The 12,767-nt window shown below is 40.3% G+C and overlaps 1 protein-coding gene across 1 annotated transcript; it reads right to left on the bottom strand.

Annotated features, from left to right (window-relative positions):
- Positions 1 to 1,341: 1,341 nt before the first annotated feature.
- Positions 1,342 to 6,633, bottom strand: LOC137916430 (glycylpeptide N-tetradecanoyltransferase 1-like). Its single transcript, XM_068759456.1, has 12 exons — positions 6,617 to 6,633; positions 6,418 to 6,523; positions 5,851 to 5,995; positions 5,130 to 5,257; positions 4,872 to 4,963; positions 3,794 to 3,910; positions 3,482 to 3,652; positions 3,172 to 3,280; positions 2,779 to 2,949; positions 2,532 to 2,699; positions 2,085 to 2,222; positions 1,342 to 1,810 (listed from the first exon to the last, which is right to left on the bottom strand). Exons 1-12 carry the CDS (start codon positions 6,631 to 6,633, stop codon positions 1,787 to 1,789), a joined length of 1,386 nt encoding a protein of 461 aa, XP_068615557.1. The 3' UTR covers positions 1,342 to 1,786.
- Positions 6,634 to 12,767: the final 6,134 nt, after the last annotated feature.

Here is a 12,767-nt window from a genome sequence, read left to right as displayed (position 1 = left end):
TTACAAATATTTTATTTTATTTTACAAACAGACAAACATACGCCGTCAGAGACACAACCTCCTTGGCGGAGGTAAAAGAGCCGCCCCCCCCCCCCCCGCCTGCTGTCACCGAGAAAACCGGGCTAATGCTTCAGGAAGAGCAGCAACTAATGCAATGACAGCATTTCGACACGAAGTCATGTCCTTTCATGCAACATCAAACGATAAACAAATGCGCACTTCCTTACTAAAGACGCGCTTCATGGTAAAGCGCCAGCCGACAAACAATGAAATGACAATACAATGTAGCCAATTATTACAAAGTTACAACACAATCCGTCAAGCATTCAACGTACCTGTGGTCTCTTACGGGGGGGGGGGGGCGCGCTGCAAACAGTCGCGGAGTCTCAGCTGTGCAAACAGAAGCGCGCACGCTGAGGTAAACACGTTCAGCTAAGACGATGTTTGGACCGCAGTGCTCGCGTCGCCAGGATGCACGAGCGCACAAGGACGAGTCCCCGAGGAGATGTAAATAAATGGACACTTGTGGAAACGCTCCTCGAGAACGACTGTCTTTATTCGGTCTCCATTGAGAATGAGGGGCGACGCCGCTGCGTCCTGTCCGTCCCGTGCGTTGCGTTCACGGCGCACGAGCGGCGGCGGAGCCGAGTCCGCAGGTCCGGCGGCTTCAAACGTTTTCTTCGTCTCTGATTGGCCCACGCTCGGCGTGGTGGTGCGTTCAATAGCAAATGGTAAACGCCCGTTCTTACGTCGTGGCGTCCAAATTTTAAAGCGCTTCTTTGAAGAACGCAAAAAAAAAACAAAAAAAAAGTTAACAAGCGGAAGTAAAAAAAAAAAAAATGCACGCGCAATGTGTATGTGTGTGTGTTGTGTTTTCTTCCTCTAAAAGCGTGGAGAAGTATCCACCTGATTATATTTTGACACCGCTCCTATAAATATCATTGTCTGTAACCTATATCAACATTACCTGAGAACAATTCATTCTATTAAAATATGCGGTTGTTGAAGTGAGGCGGTGACAATTTGTTGCAATAAAGGTGAAGTCTGAAGCTGCGGCGCTTCAGTCGTGCATTCTTAAGGCCACAGCGCCCCCTGCTGTTAATAATGCTGCAGCTTTGGATAAGAGACATGGTCCCTCGGGGCTTTATTGTAGACTGCTCCGTTTTCCAGATACAGTACTAAGTCTTAGATGATTGTAGACAATGTTTCCTCAAATCTTTCATGTGTCTGAGCAAACACACACACTCCCTGAGCAGTCCCCTGGACCACTGTAGGCAACATCATAATAATACATTTTATTTTAAACACACTTTACATTTGAAATCCAATCACGAAGTTTAAAAAAAAAATAACATAAATCACTTGTTGCAAACTCCTCCTATAATGAACCTGCTACACATATTAAATTGCACATATAGACATTTCTTGCATTGTTTGCATGTGTTGGTTTTCTCATGAAAAATAATAATGACTAATTAAAATCACCCATCACATTGATAGCATGATGGCAAAAGACTGCCCCCTACCACCACCAACCACACATCATTTCATATGAACATACATTCCTTCGCTGGAATGCTGAATTCAGCAAATTACAAATGATATGTGATGAATGTGTATACAAATAGAATTTCATCTTTATGTAGTTTATTTATTTGTCCCTCTGTTTGCAAACCTGTATTATGTGTGTATTTTACAGTTTCCAGTTCATATTTGAAACCCATTTCCTTTGTTGGTATCCGGTCAGTAACATTTCTCCTTTGTCATCACTCAATCCACTTTCAGATCAGTTTGGTAACACCAAGCCCACCTGTAAAACACATGTTCCTTCTTATTACCAAGTAATTACTAGCAGGTATAAAAATCATTCTCACTGAACCAACAGAGCGTCTTACTGTATGATAATGTGAACTTAAGCAGCTTCTTTCACCTTCACATCCCTCCAGAGTTCTGTGTGTTTGTTAAGAACCCTTACAAGCAGTGTTTATGAGATCAATGCCAGCTAGAGGAATGTGTGAAGGACTTTGAATGGAAAAAATTACAATACTGCATCTTGAAAGATGAAGATATTCGATATTCAGTACCTTGTCTTGGCTCATATTAGGACACATCCAGTTGTACAGGTAGTAATGGAGACCTGTGTCACTGGCGCTGAACTTGAGCCTCTCCAGGAAATGGTTGTTATCCATTACATCAAGAGCAAGGAAGATGTCAAAGCGTTTCTGTCAGTGAGGGGAAAACTATTAATTTCCATATCCATTAAAATCTGTGAGCATTAAAATATCCAGACAGACAACCGCACACACACACACACACTCATACACTGCAGACAATTTTGAGTAATCAATTCAAGCAAATTGCTTGTTTTTGAAGGTGGGAGGAGCCCGGAGAAAACGCACACAGACACGGGGAGAACATACAAACTCCGCAAATATAGGATTTGAACCCGGTACCTTCTTGCTGTGATATGACAGTGCCAATTCTTAAATTACAGGCATTAAAAAAAAACAAAAAAAACTGAACAGACTTACAGCTTTAGCCAGGACCAGCATGTCCTCCATGAGATCAACCAGGTCTGTGGCAGTGGAAGCAATGTAAAAAAGATGAGCTGCTCTCAAGTCCTTGTGGACAAGGTGATTCAGCACCCTGCTGGACATGCTGTAGAAGCTCACCGCATCTGTCAGTGTGCCGTCCTCTCCCTGTGTGCGCAGTGGGGGAGTTGAATGCACTCCTGACTACTGCTGCATTATCTGAGAGTAACTGATGTAAATGACTGACCTCCACGACGTAGGTGTCAATCACGTCCTCTCTCGATAAGAGCCAGTGCTCTACTTCCTGCAAAGACCACATGGGGCTGAGGTGAAACCTGCTGAGGCTGACCTGGAGCAGCACATGAATCCCAGCAACGTCTTTTTTTGTCATAGGGCGCAGACCTTTTGTTTTTGTCGCCTTTTGAGAGAGAGAAGTCAGGCATGGCAGGACAGTAAAATAAAATAAAATCACACAGTGCAAAATGGAATGCTGTTATTCATAGTGAATTGAATCAATAGACTTTTTACTGGAAAAACCTTCAGAAAGTCAGTTGAAATCTATTTGATGTGTTCAGAAAATGTCTCACTCTAATGGCATTATTGTGTTTTGTTTTACCTCATGGTGGCAGCACAAACTCACCTCGGGCAGGCGGTTGACTTTGGCAGCTCGACGCAGATTCGCGCTCTGTCTCAGACCCGGGTAGTTCACCTCCGCCAGCTTTCGGAAATTAAGAGGACGATTCCAGTATCTAAGAGAATTAGTTTGTTTCAGTGAAAAAGGAGAAGATTTTTTCCTAATTTTTGTTTTAACATAAAACACAAAACAAAACGATGACTGCTGCTACTTAGGGGAAAAGAGAGCCAAAGGACAGGGTGCAGTGGAGAAAGTTGATTTGCTGTGGTGACCTCTGATGGGACAAACTGGAAGTAGTAGTCGTAGATGCTAGAACCTGCAGGAGCTCAGTGGTGTTGGCAGCACGCCAGTAGTTGTGAAGACGGCCTGGTAGAGACCCTGTTGGTGGACTCGTCTGGTCAGCTCTCGGATCAGAACTGGAGTCATTCGCTTGCGGCGTAGCTTCTTATGAACGCACAAGAATTTGACCTGGACCATTCTTTTCTTCCTGCGAAACATGTTTTCAACATTTGCCTTGAGATTGTAGTATGAAAATTGCTGCAGTTCAGTTTTAAAGCGTTGTGAATACTAATATTACTCTTTAGACTTCACATAAAAGCATATATTTGCATATTTATGAGCTACTCACGTCTCATATATGAGGGCATCTGTGGGAATAGCAGCAATGAAGCCAACAAGCTTGTTATTAGAGTCTACTCGCATACCACAGTGCCATTGGGGCAACCAGTTTGGAGGCTTTAAAGCCCTAAGAGGAAAAGAATGACATGGTTGCTTAATAACAGTGAATATAGAAGTAGTTAAAGTAAACTCCAAATACCAATATAAAAAAAAAATGAACATGAGATGTCTGCCCTAAATGAATACGACAGCTTTTGTTAACCTCAAGAAAAAGAAAGAATCAATTTCCTGGAATGCTAATATTAAGTATTCCTTTCAAAGTAAATGCTATTACATTTGATGCAAGAGTTCCCTGAAGGTGGAGATGACATTTATTCAGCTCACAGAGGAGGAGGTTGTGTTTTTGTCCGTCTGTCTGTTCACTTTGTTTGTTTGTTAGCAAGATTACAGAAACAAACTTCTGTACGGATGTTGATTAAAAAAATCTGAAATGGGACTTGGCCCAACTTAGATCCCATTAAATTTTGAGAGTGCTCTGGATACCCGTCTTTTTCGGAAAAATCATATCTTGTAAAATATGCATTCAATTCACTCACCAAACATCACAGTCATAAAGAGGTCAGATATGCACTGTCATGCAAAATGTCTTCTGGATCTGATCCAAAACGAGGTCAGGAAAGATGTGACATTTTAACATTGACAGCTCCATTTACGAATTCAAAAATCAGCAAAAAATACATATCGACTCCAGATCACCATAAAAAAGTGCAGACCTCCGCCAAGCAGCTCATTCCCTTCCTAACTTGATTTACACCAGGTAACTAGCTTCAGGCTCCTTGTTTTCTACGATTTTAAATCACTCTGGGAGATAATCTATTCAAAGCTGCCTGGATGTTGCATTTTGACTCATAATTACATCAAGTCTTTTCATCTGTCTGCCACAGAGCAAACACACATAGTTCTCAAAACATTGATCTATTGTCACTCCGTCAAAGCACAATCAGCTATTTGTCTTCAATGGATGAATTACAGATGTTCCATCCATTCATCACATGTGAATACATGCACGGGGGCCGCTTTAAGCTTACCATTGCAGATACTCTGGAGAGAAGTGAAATCTGATAGTGTTGTCATCCTCTTCTGTGTAGTTCTCATTTAGTAGAGTGCATAGCTCCCTCAGCTGCAATAACAGATGGGAAAGCATTGACTTTGCCTGGATTGAGTCAATTTCTCCCACTTGACACTTTTGCAAAACACAGAACACTTCCTTCTTTTTTAAAAGAGTAGAGTTTGACAGGGGTGTGTGATGCAGTTGCTAATGAGGCCGCTTGCAGTAAGTAACTTACCACCGCTGGGTCACTCAGGTCCAATGTGTCCCAGGAGAAACCTTGTTGCAGCGAGTAGGGCTCCTTACGGACGCTGGCTTCACACTCAACTATTTGGCCGCACGTCACAACGCCATCGGCTCCACCATCTGCATTGTAAATGGTATGTATTTTATTGCTTCACAAACCATTTCAGATTTTAAATGCACAGGCCTGCATTTTCTGGCAGAGAGAGTCAAATGAGAAGATTGCCATACATTTCATGAGATGATCATAGAAGGTATGAATATCATTTGGCTCTGTCAGAGATAAGTCCCGAAGTCTAGATGTGTTTCAGTTGTGGGTGTTAAGTTATTGAATGGGCTAAACGATTAATTTAAACATTGTGTTTCTCTAACAAGATTTAAAACACTGTTTAAGAATAAAGATTATAAGTGATTACCACAATGTGTAGAATAGAGAGATATTATTTTTTTTGTCTGAATTGTACTAAACTGCTGTGTATGATTTTTATTGGCTAACTGGATTTAGTGGATAAGCTGATTACGTTTATTAGCATATGGACTAGCATTGCCTCAGCCTTTTCCTTTTTGTTTACCGTAAATTGATTTCTTTCTATTCTGGATATGCATTGATTTAAGTGAACTGATGCCTCAATCAATCAATCAAATCAACCATTCATTCATTCATAATAAGTTGTGAGTCAGTCCCAATAACTGCTAGAACAAGAACAGCTTCTTACCCAGTCTACGGACAGGTTGAGTGTCCCAGAAGCTATATGTGTGGCTTTTGGCCTGCTGCAGGGTCTGAGGAAGACTTGGGCCCAGGGTAGAGAGGTGGAGGGCTTTTTGAATCTCCTGCTGCTTCTTCTCTGGTAGAGAGTCCAGCTAAAACAGGACAAGACGGACACGCACGATTTAATGTATAATGTTTGCCAATGAGATTGATTTTTGACTTTCACATCGCAGCATGACAGCTATATGTTGACCATAAAGACCATAAGACACATGTATCCGTTCCATGTGTGATATACACATTCTGTTCAGGAGATTAATACCTTAATCAGGAAAAATGTGTCATACTGTATATGTATATATATGAATAAAGTTTTAATGGAGCTTGAACAACATCATCTATGTCATAAAAAATTAATGACCAGAGGTTCGGATATCAAAAGCAGAGTTCCAGTAGATCCCCTCCAGCAATTTGCACTAAGCAGTGCATCCACAGACAAGTTTAAGAGCGGTCACACTGTCACAGTGCAGCTTCATCGCAGTACGTACTCACATTAAATTCAACAGACACATACCATGGCAAATGGGTCCTTGGGTCCCACTGGTCTCCAGGCATCCTGCTTCTGCTTCTTTTTCTCACTTTTTAGATTCCCTCTCTCATCTCCTGTCAGCTTGGATTCTCTAAAAGACATCATTATGCACCAACGTTGATGGACACTGTTAGGGTCTATTTTACACATGAAAAATGAGAGCTGAAAATACCATTAAACTCACGAGGTTGAATCAGCCATTGTGGACAAGTGCAACGTCTCGATGCTGAGGGTGAATTGAGCTGTTTTTTTTGACACACTTGTGGCTTTCAGGTCTTATCTTATCTAGCAGTGAGGGGAGGACAGTGGCCGCCTCTGCAACCCAACCCAATGCCCACCCAGCCGTTAGATAAGGGCGAGCAACACTGGCAACTAAATATGGCTTCCCACATGTAAGACAGCGGCTGACAAGAGCAGATTTAAGCTTAGAGCAGCTTGATCCGGTGTGTAGAATTAATTTATTGAAGGTTTCTAATCGCAGAGTTCACGCAGTCTATTTTTCTCCCATACATTTTCATCCCTCGTGGACCTGATGCAATGTATATTAATCAGCAGTTTGATCACACAAAAGACATATTGTCCAGTAGTTCCATACAAAAAACCAAGTAACCTTTGCATTTATAGAGTGACTGTTATTGCACAGTCATGCAATTAAAAAAATTATTTCATAGCATACTGGGATTGCAGCGGGGAGGCGTTTCAATTTTTTATTGTTGCCCTTCTGTAATGATCTATAGGTAACGGATACAAAAGTCACAATGTGAATGTCTGCTGTAGAAGTGTTACTTTGATTGAATGTATTCTTTGTCAAAGGCAGGCCTGTAATCAGTGACAATCAGACTTTGAACAGTAAGATAGAACAACTGTGCGTGAACGACTGCAACAAAGTGCAAAAACAATCTTTGTCGCTGTACAGATCAAATTCAGCTCACCAGCTGATCATTGGCTCATCATCAATAGTTACTACTTCAAAGTCAGTTGTGCAATACAAGCCTGTGCTCACAACCTACTGATGATTCACAGCACCGCTGCTCGAGATGATTTAGTGCCTTTACAACCTGCATATACTGAACAGCACCCTCGAATGCCCAATGCGCCTCTTGCACCGTTTGTTTTATGGTCCAATTTCCTTCATAATCTTTTAAAGGTTTCTTCATATTTCCAATATGCATGTAAAATAGATGCAGTCTGCGCCTGTAAAGTGCCTGGAGCGGTTGCAGTCTGTTTTTCATTAGAATGGTACCCTGAATGCTGAATGCCAATAGGAGAAGGATGCCGCTAACACCTGTCAACTCTCCAGGTAAAGGAGTGGAGATTGTGCAGTCCCATAAGTAGTGAGCAAATCTGATTAACGAGGAAGCGCCATATGTGTTGGGATACAGAAAGGATGACTTAACTGGTGATGCGGGCGGCTCAGCCGGACGCCCCCGAAGGCGAGTGAGGCAAGCAACGAACATGAATTTTAATTTTATTTATTGTTTTGTTCATTGACATTCATTCTTGTTTTTATTATTTAGACTCAATTGCATCTCAAAAGCAGATTAAACATATGTGGAAGTTATTCATTTCTTGCAATTTGCTTATTCCCAAGAGAAAGTGATGAAAAAGCTGAGCTCCTATGACAGATTCATTTTGACTCATCTGTTTCCTGTGATTCTTGATGGTTTTCTACAGCATTTAATATATTATAAAATACAAGCTATTTAAATATCTCCACTGCTTCCACTTCCTTTTCAGAAGACATTCTGCTGCAGAGTCAGTTGCTTCACCTTGTTAAAACCTTTTAGATAAATCTTTGCATTTCAGGTGTAATGACTCCGGATCCCATATTCATAGCATTTGCATTTTACATGAGCGTGGTGGAGGCATAGACATTACTATATCAATCAGAACCATTCAAATTGTCAGAGACAAATGTATTATTTGTTGCTTCATTTCATAAATTATGTTTCTTTTTATTATATTTAATAGGACCAAATATCTAGTCACGTCATTTTGCACAGATACTTGTTTTTAAAATGTCTGTAACGTAATTTACACAATTCAATTACTTAAATAAGTAGCATAAGTGTGACCTGTAGATGGCACAAAAACACCTGCAATAAAAAACTCACAAGCACTAACCAATTGAACACACAAACGTGCACACACACACACACACACACACACGCACACAAGCAAACACAAACAAAATGCAGAGCTGCAATCTGTTGCTGCCTGCTCGGGGCGAATAAGGTCAACCAGGCAAAGGTATATTTACTGAGTGTTCTGTGTATGTGGACGTTGTTGTTTAATGTTTGTGTGTGTTCTTCAGTACACTGAACAAGCAGACTATATTCACACTGACACAGGGACTCACACATGCACACACGCGCACACAAACACACACACTGTCAGACCCATTAATAATCTGTAAATAGATCTTTGCTGTTGTGATCTCTCCGTTGAACAAGACCCTCCTCACTTTGGCTCCCTTTCTTTTCTTCTTACCCCGTCTCCCTCTTCTGTCTGTCTGCATCTCTGTTGTTTTCCATATCGGATGAATGAGCGCCAAACTTTGCATCCCTGTTTCTCTCTTCTGAGTCTCGTCTTTAAATCCTCTGACTCACTGTCTCTCAGATTTCTCTTTCAGCCTGTTTTTTCTTGCCTTGTCTCATTCCGTGTCACTTGTACATTTAACTGATTTCTTCATGACAGCCTTGACAGTCAAACAAATATATCGTACATATTTCTAATTAGTGCATAGGAATATATAACAATTAATATCTAAATAATAATTGGATTAGCTCATACTTGTAAGGCTTTTTTTTCTGCCTCTTTCTTCCTATATTTTGTTCTTTTAGTTTCAGAAACATGATGAACGGCATAAATGTAATGATAGCAAAAGTAAAGAAGCATCTTATAGCCTGACTCAGTAATGTTATGCAGCAATCCCTATGTAGACACATTAACAACTAGAAAAGAACTCGGAGAGCACAGACCTCCACCAAGCAGCTCATTCCCCTCATAATTAGATGTACACCATCCACATGGCGGAGGTTATCACCACCTGATGGAGTCTCTTCTGAATTACATGTTTGAATTAATTAATTTAAGACTACGTATCAAACTTTAAAGTAGCACCAAGCTGTAACTAGTTCAAACCAAGCACCTACTCTGGTTCTTCAAATAATTGCGTTCAGGTTGAGCTGCAAATTTTCACAAATGTCGTCACTTAATGCATTTTGGAGTCTTTCAGTGTCAGTGTAAAAATAGACTTTTCTTATTGTAAAAAGTTTACCTTCCATCCCACACAGCTGTCACTCATCCTGATGGGCTGTCTACCTTGACAAAGGTGCCGAACCTGCTGCTAAATTAACCTGCTCGATCCAGAGGTGAAGGCAACCCAGACAAAGTGGGGACTTTCACATAATCATAGACTTAAATCAATAAATAATATATCCATTGTTTAAAAAAACACAAACCTTTTTTGACATTAAATAATTAACATTACAAAAAAGCTAACCTGTGTGATCAACTCCCGGATAGTTTTTAATTGTATTTTTTAATTAGGTGCCAAACCAGAACTCTGTGGTGCATTCAGAGAGGGCAGCAGCAATATCTTTCATCTGTATAGACCTCAGTCCCTGATCAAACTTACCATCCTGTCATTTGGCCTGGATGCTGCCAACAACACCCCCTTTAATCTTGCAATTGCAAGGCCTTTGTTTGGTGATGTTATTTGGCCATGTTGCCAGGCCTGACGAGGTGACGGTGCAACAGTATCTTCATTCTTTAATAGCTCAGGACTAAAACTTTATCTGCATGACAAATTTCTTTGTAGACTCTCAAGTCTAGCGCTCATTGTTGAAAAACCCCCAATTCATCACCAACAAGTTCAATCGGTCAACAAGAAATATCGTGTTCTGTTTCCAAAAGTACACTTTTCACTTTCAATACTTGCAAAACAGCCAGTTTTTCTTTTCTTTTCTTTCTTTTTTTGTCTATATGTCTGTACATCAGCTTAACCTTTTGACCTTAAAATTTTATTTCGGTTGAGACAAGCAAGACGAATATAAGTCAGTTCAATGACTCTGGATCTTAACTGCGCCAACAAATCAACTTAAAAGCTGCTTTTGTCTCTTTATTGCAAATTTACTCTTGAGGTACATTTGCTTTGATTGATTCATGACAGAAATGTCTTACGTTTCTACTTGAAAGAGGAACCCCGCCATTGTCCGCTCAATATTAAGCTACAATTAGCAACCAGAAAGAATAAAAAGCCGATCTGTATAACAAAATAAACCTTTGATTACCTCTGAAGTTCACAAATTGTTATTTTAGTTAATAATGTTACATTTGTGCACTAAGCTGTGGTAACTGCTGGCTTAATATTTTATAACTGTCTGTGAGGATAGTAAAGTAAATAACATGTAATTATGGTCAGGATAACAAACTCAAATAAAAGTCTCTCCATGATATTTTCACCATTAACCATCTGCAGAAACCTATAGTTATAGGCTTCATAAATGCAACTAGACTCCCCCCCCGAACCCAATTATATTCGGTGCAAGAAAAGTCTTTTGGGTGTAGTCCATGGCGCCTTCCAAATTTAATCAATCAAGTATATTATTCTAGCAGCCAAAATAATTATATGCTTTCATAAATGGCCACAGTAACACAAACACAAGCTAACTTTAATCCTCTAAGTCTGTTACTTAAAAAAAGTTTATTTCCTCTTTCCGAGTTTCAGCACAAATCAATGTGACAGAAGGTAGAATAGAGATATGAAGTTACTAAACGAGAAGGGGATTTGGTGCAAAGTGGAATCAATAAAAAAAAATGGAGCTGTGTTGTTAGGGAGGTCTCAGCTTGGGGTACCACCCAAACACTGCTTGGAAAATTCTGACACAATCAATCCAGCTGTGTTTGTCATGTATAATTTTTACTACCACATTGCATACTTGTGTTCATAAAGGCATCTACTTGCACTTTAGGCCTGAAGTTCAATTGCGGGAAACGTGTCTTCGTGTGAGAACGATGGAATAGGGATGTTTCCGACAGATGGACAGACACCTCAAAGATGAAATCCTTAACTGTGTACCCGGTTTCATCATCACACTCCACATTCAGAGCACACAGATGTCTTTGCTCTGTTTCCCTCCTTGACTAGCGGCAACAGGGAGAGAGAAAATGAGACGGGTGGAGACAGGAGAAGCACAGACACATGAGCAGTTTTTGACATCTACAAAGACAAAGAGATGCCTTTCAACCTCTGTTGACAGAGACAAAGAGAGGAAGAACTAGACATGTAGTACCACTCAACTCAATATCACCACAAACCAAGAAAACAGCATGCATCATTCAGTTTTGAATGTACATAACTAAACATTTAAGGCTTGACAATACACAGTTTTTGTTCATACAAATGTTTAATTTAGAAGAATATTTTAACTCCGTAAAAATTCATTTGCACAAACATTGTAACGAGTCAGTAACGACCACATGAGGATTCTTTATGTTATATATTTGTTGTTTTGTCTTAAAGATAGCAAATATCAGCTAGCTATGGTTTAGCTTGGTTGGGAACAAAATACGTTATTTTCAAAAGAAAATATTTGTTCATTTCCAACTGTGATAATTTCATTGTTTTTAAAAGTATTTCAACAGGACTGCGACGAGATGCAAGTGAATATTATTATTATTATTCATACAGCCACCCATTTTCTTGTAGACAAGATGATTGCAATCATACAACACCTTATTTGCTTTGCGGGTTACAGGTCGGCTGGTGCTGTGGGCGAGGTGCGGGGTACACCCCGGGATGAGATGCCAGCTCATCGCGGAGCAACGTGCAAGACAAACAACCATGTATGCTCATACTCACACCTACGGACAATTTGGTGCGATAAATAAACCAATTTGGTGCGACAAATACACCTGCATGTCTGGAGGTGGGAGGAAACCGGCGAACCCAGCGAGAACTCACATGGACACGGAGAGAACATGCAAACTCCTCACAGAAAGGAATCAAACCAGGAACCTCTTTACTGTGAGAGTCAACAGCACTACCCAATGTACCTCTATGCCTACATGAATATTCATCAGTTGCATTTTCTTTCCAACAAAGACATGAATTTGATATATTTTGTTTGTGGCTGGCCAAGACCCTGATAATCAGTTCTGATTGGGCAACAAATTAGGTGAGGTGAGCTGGTCCAACCCGAATAGTATATGTGCTTATTTCCAAATAGATTGTTCACATCTGCTGTTACTTGCTGGAATAAGTGCTTCTCTTCTGAATGAAAATTACAAGAATGAAGAAATATATGCAGACAGACAAATGCTGCTGAAGT

Source organism: Brachionichthys hirsutus, unplaced genomic scaffold, assembly GCF_040956055.1.
Source record: "Brachionichthys hirsutus isolate HB-005 unplaced genomic scaffold, CSIRO-AGI_Bhir_v1 contig_861, whole genome shotgun sequence".
Classification (NCBI taxonomy): Eukaryota; Metazoa; Chordata; class Actinopteri; order Lophiiformes; family Brachionichthyidae; genus Brachionichthys; species Brachionichthys hirsutus.
The sequence above is the reverse complement of the archived record's forward strand: the minus strand, read 5'-3'. Positions and strand labels throughout refer to the sequence as shown.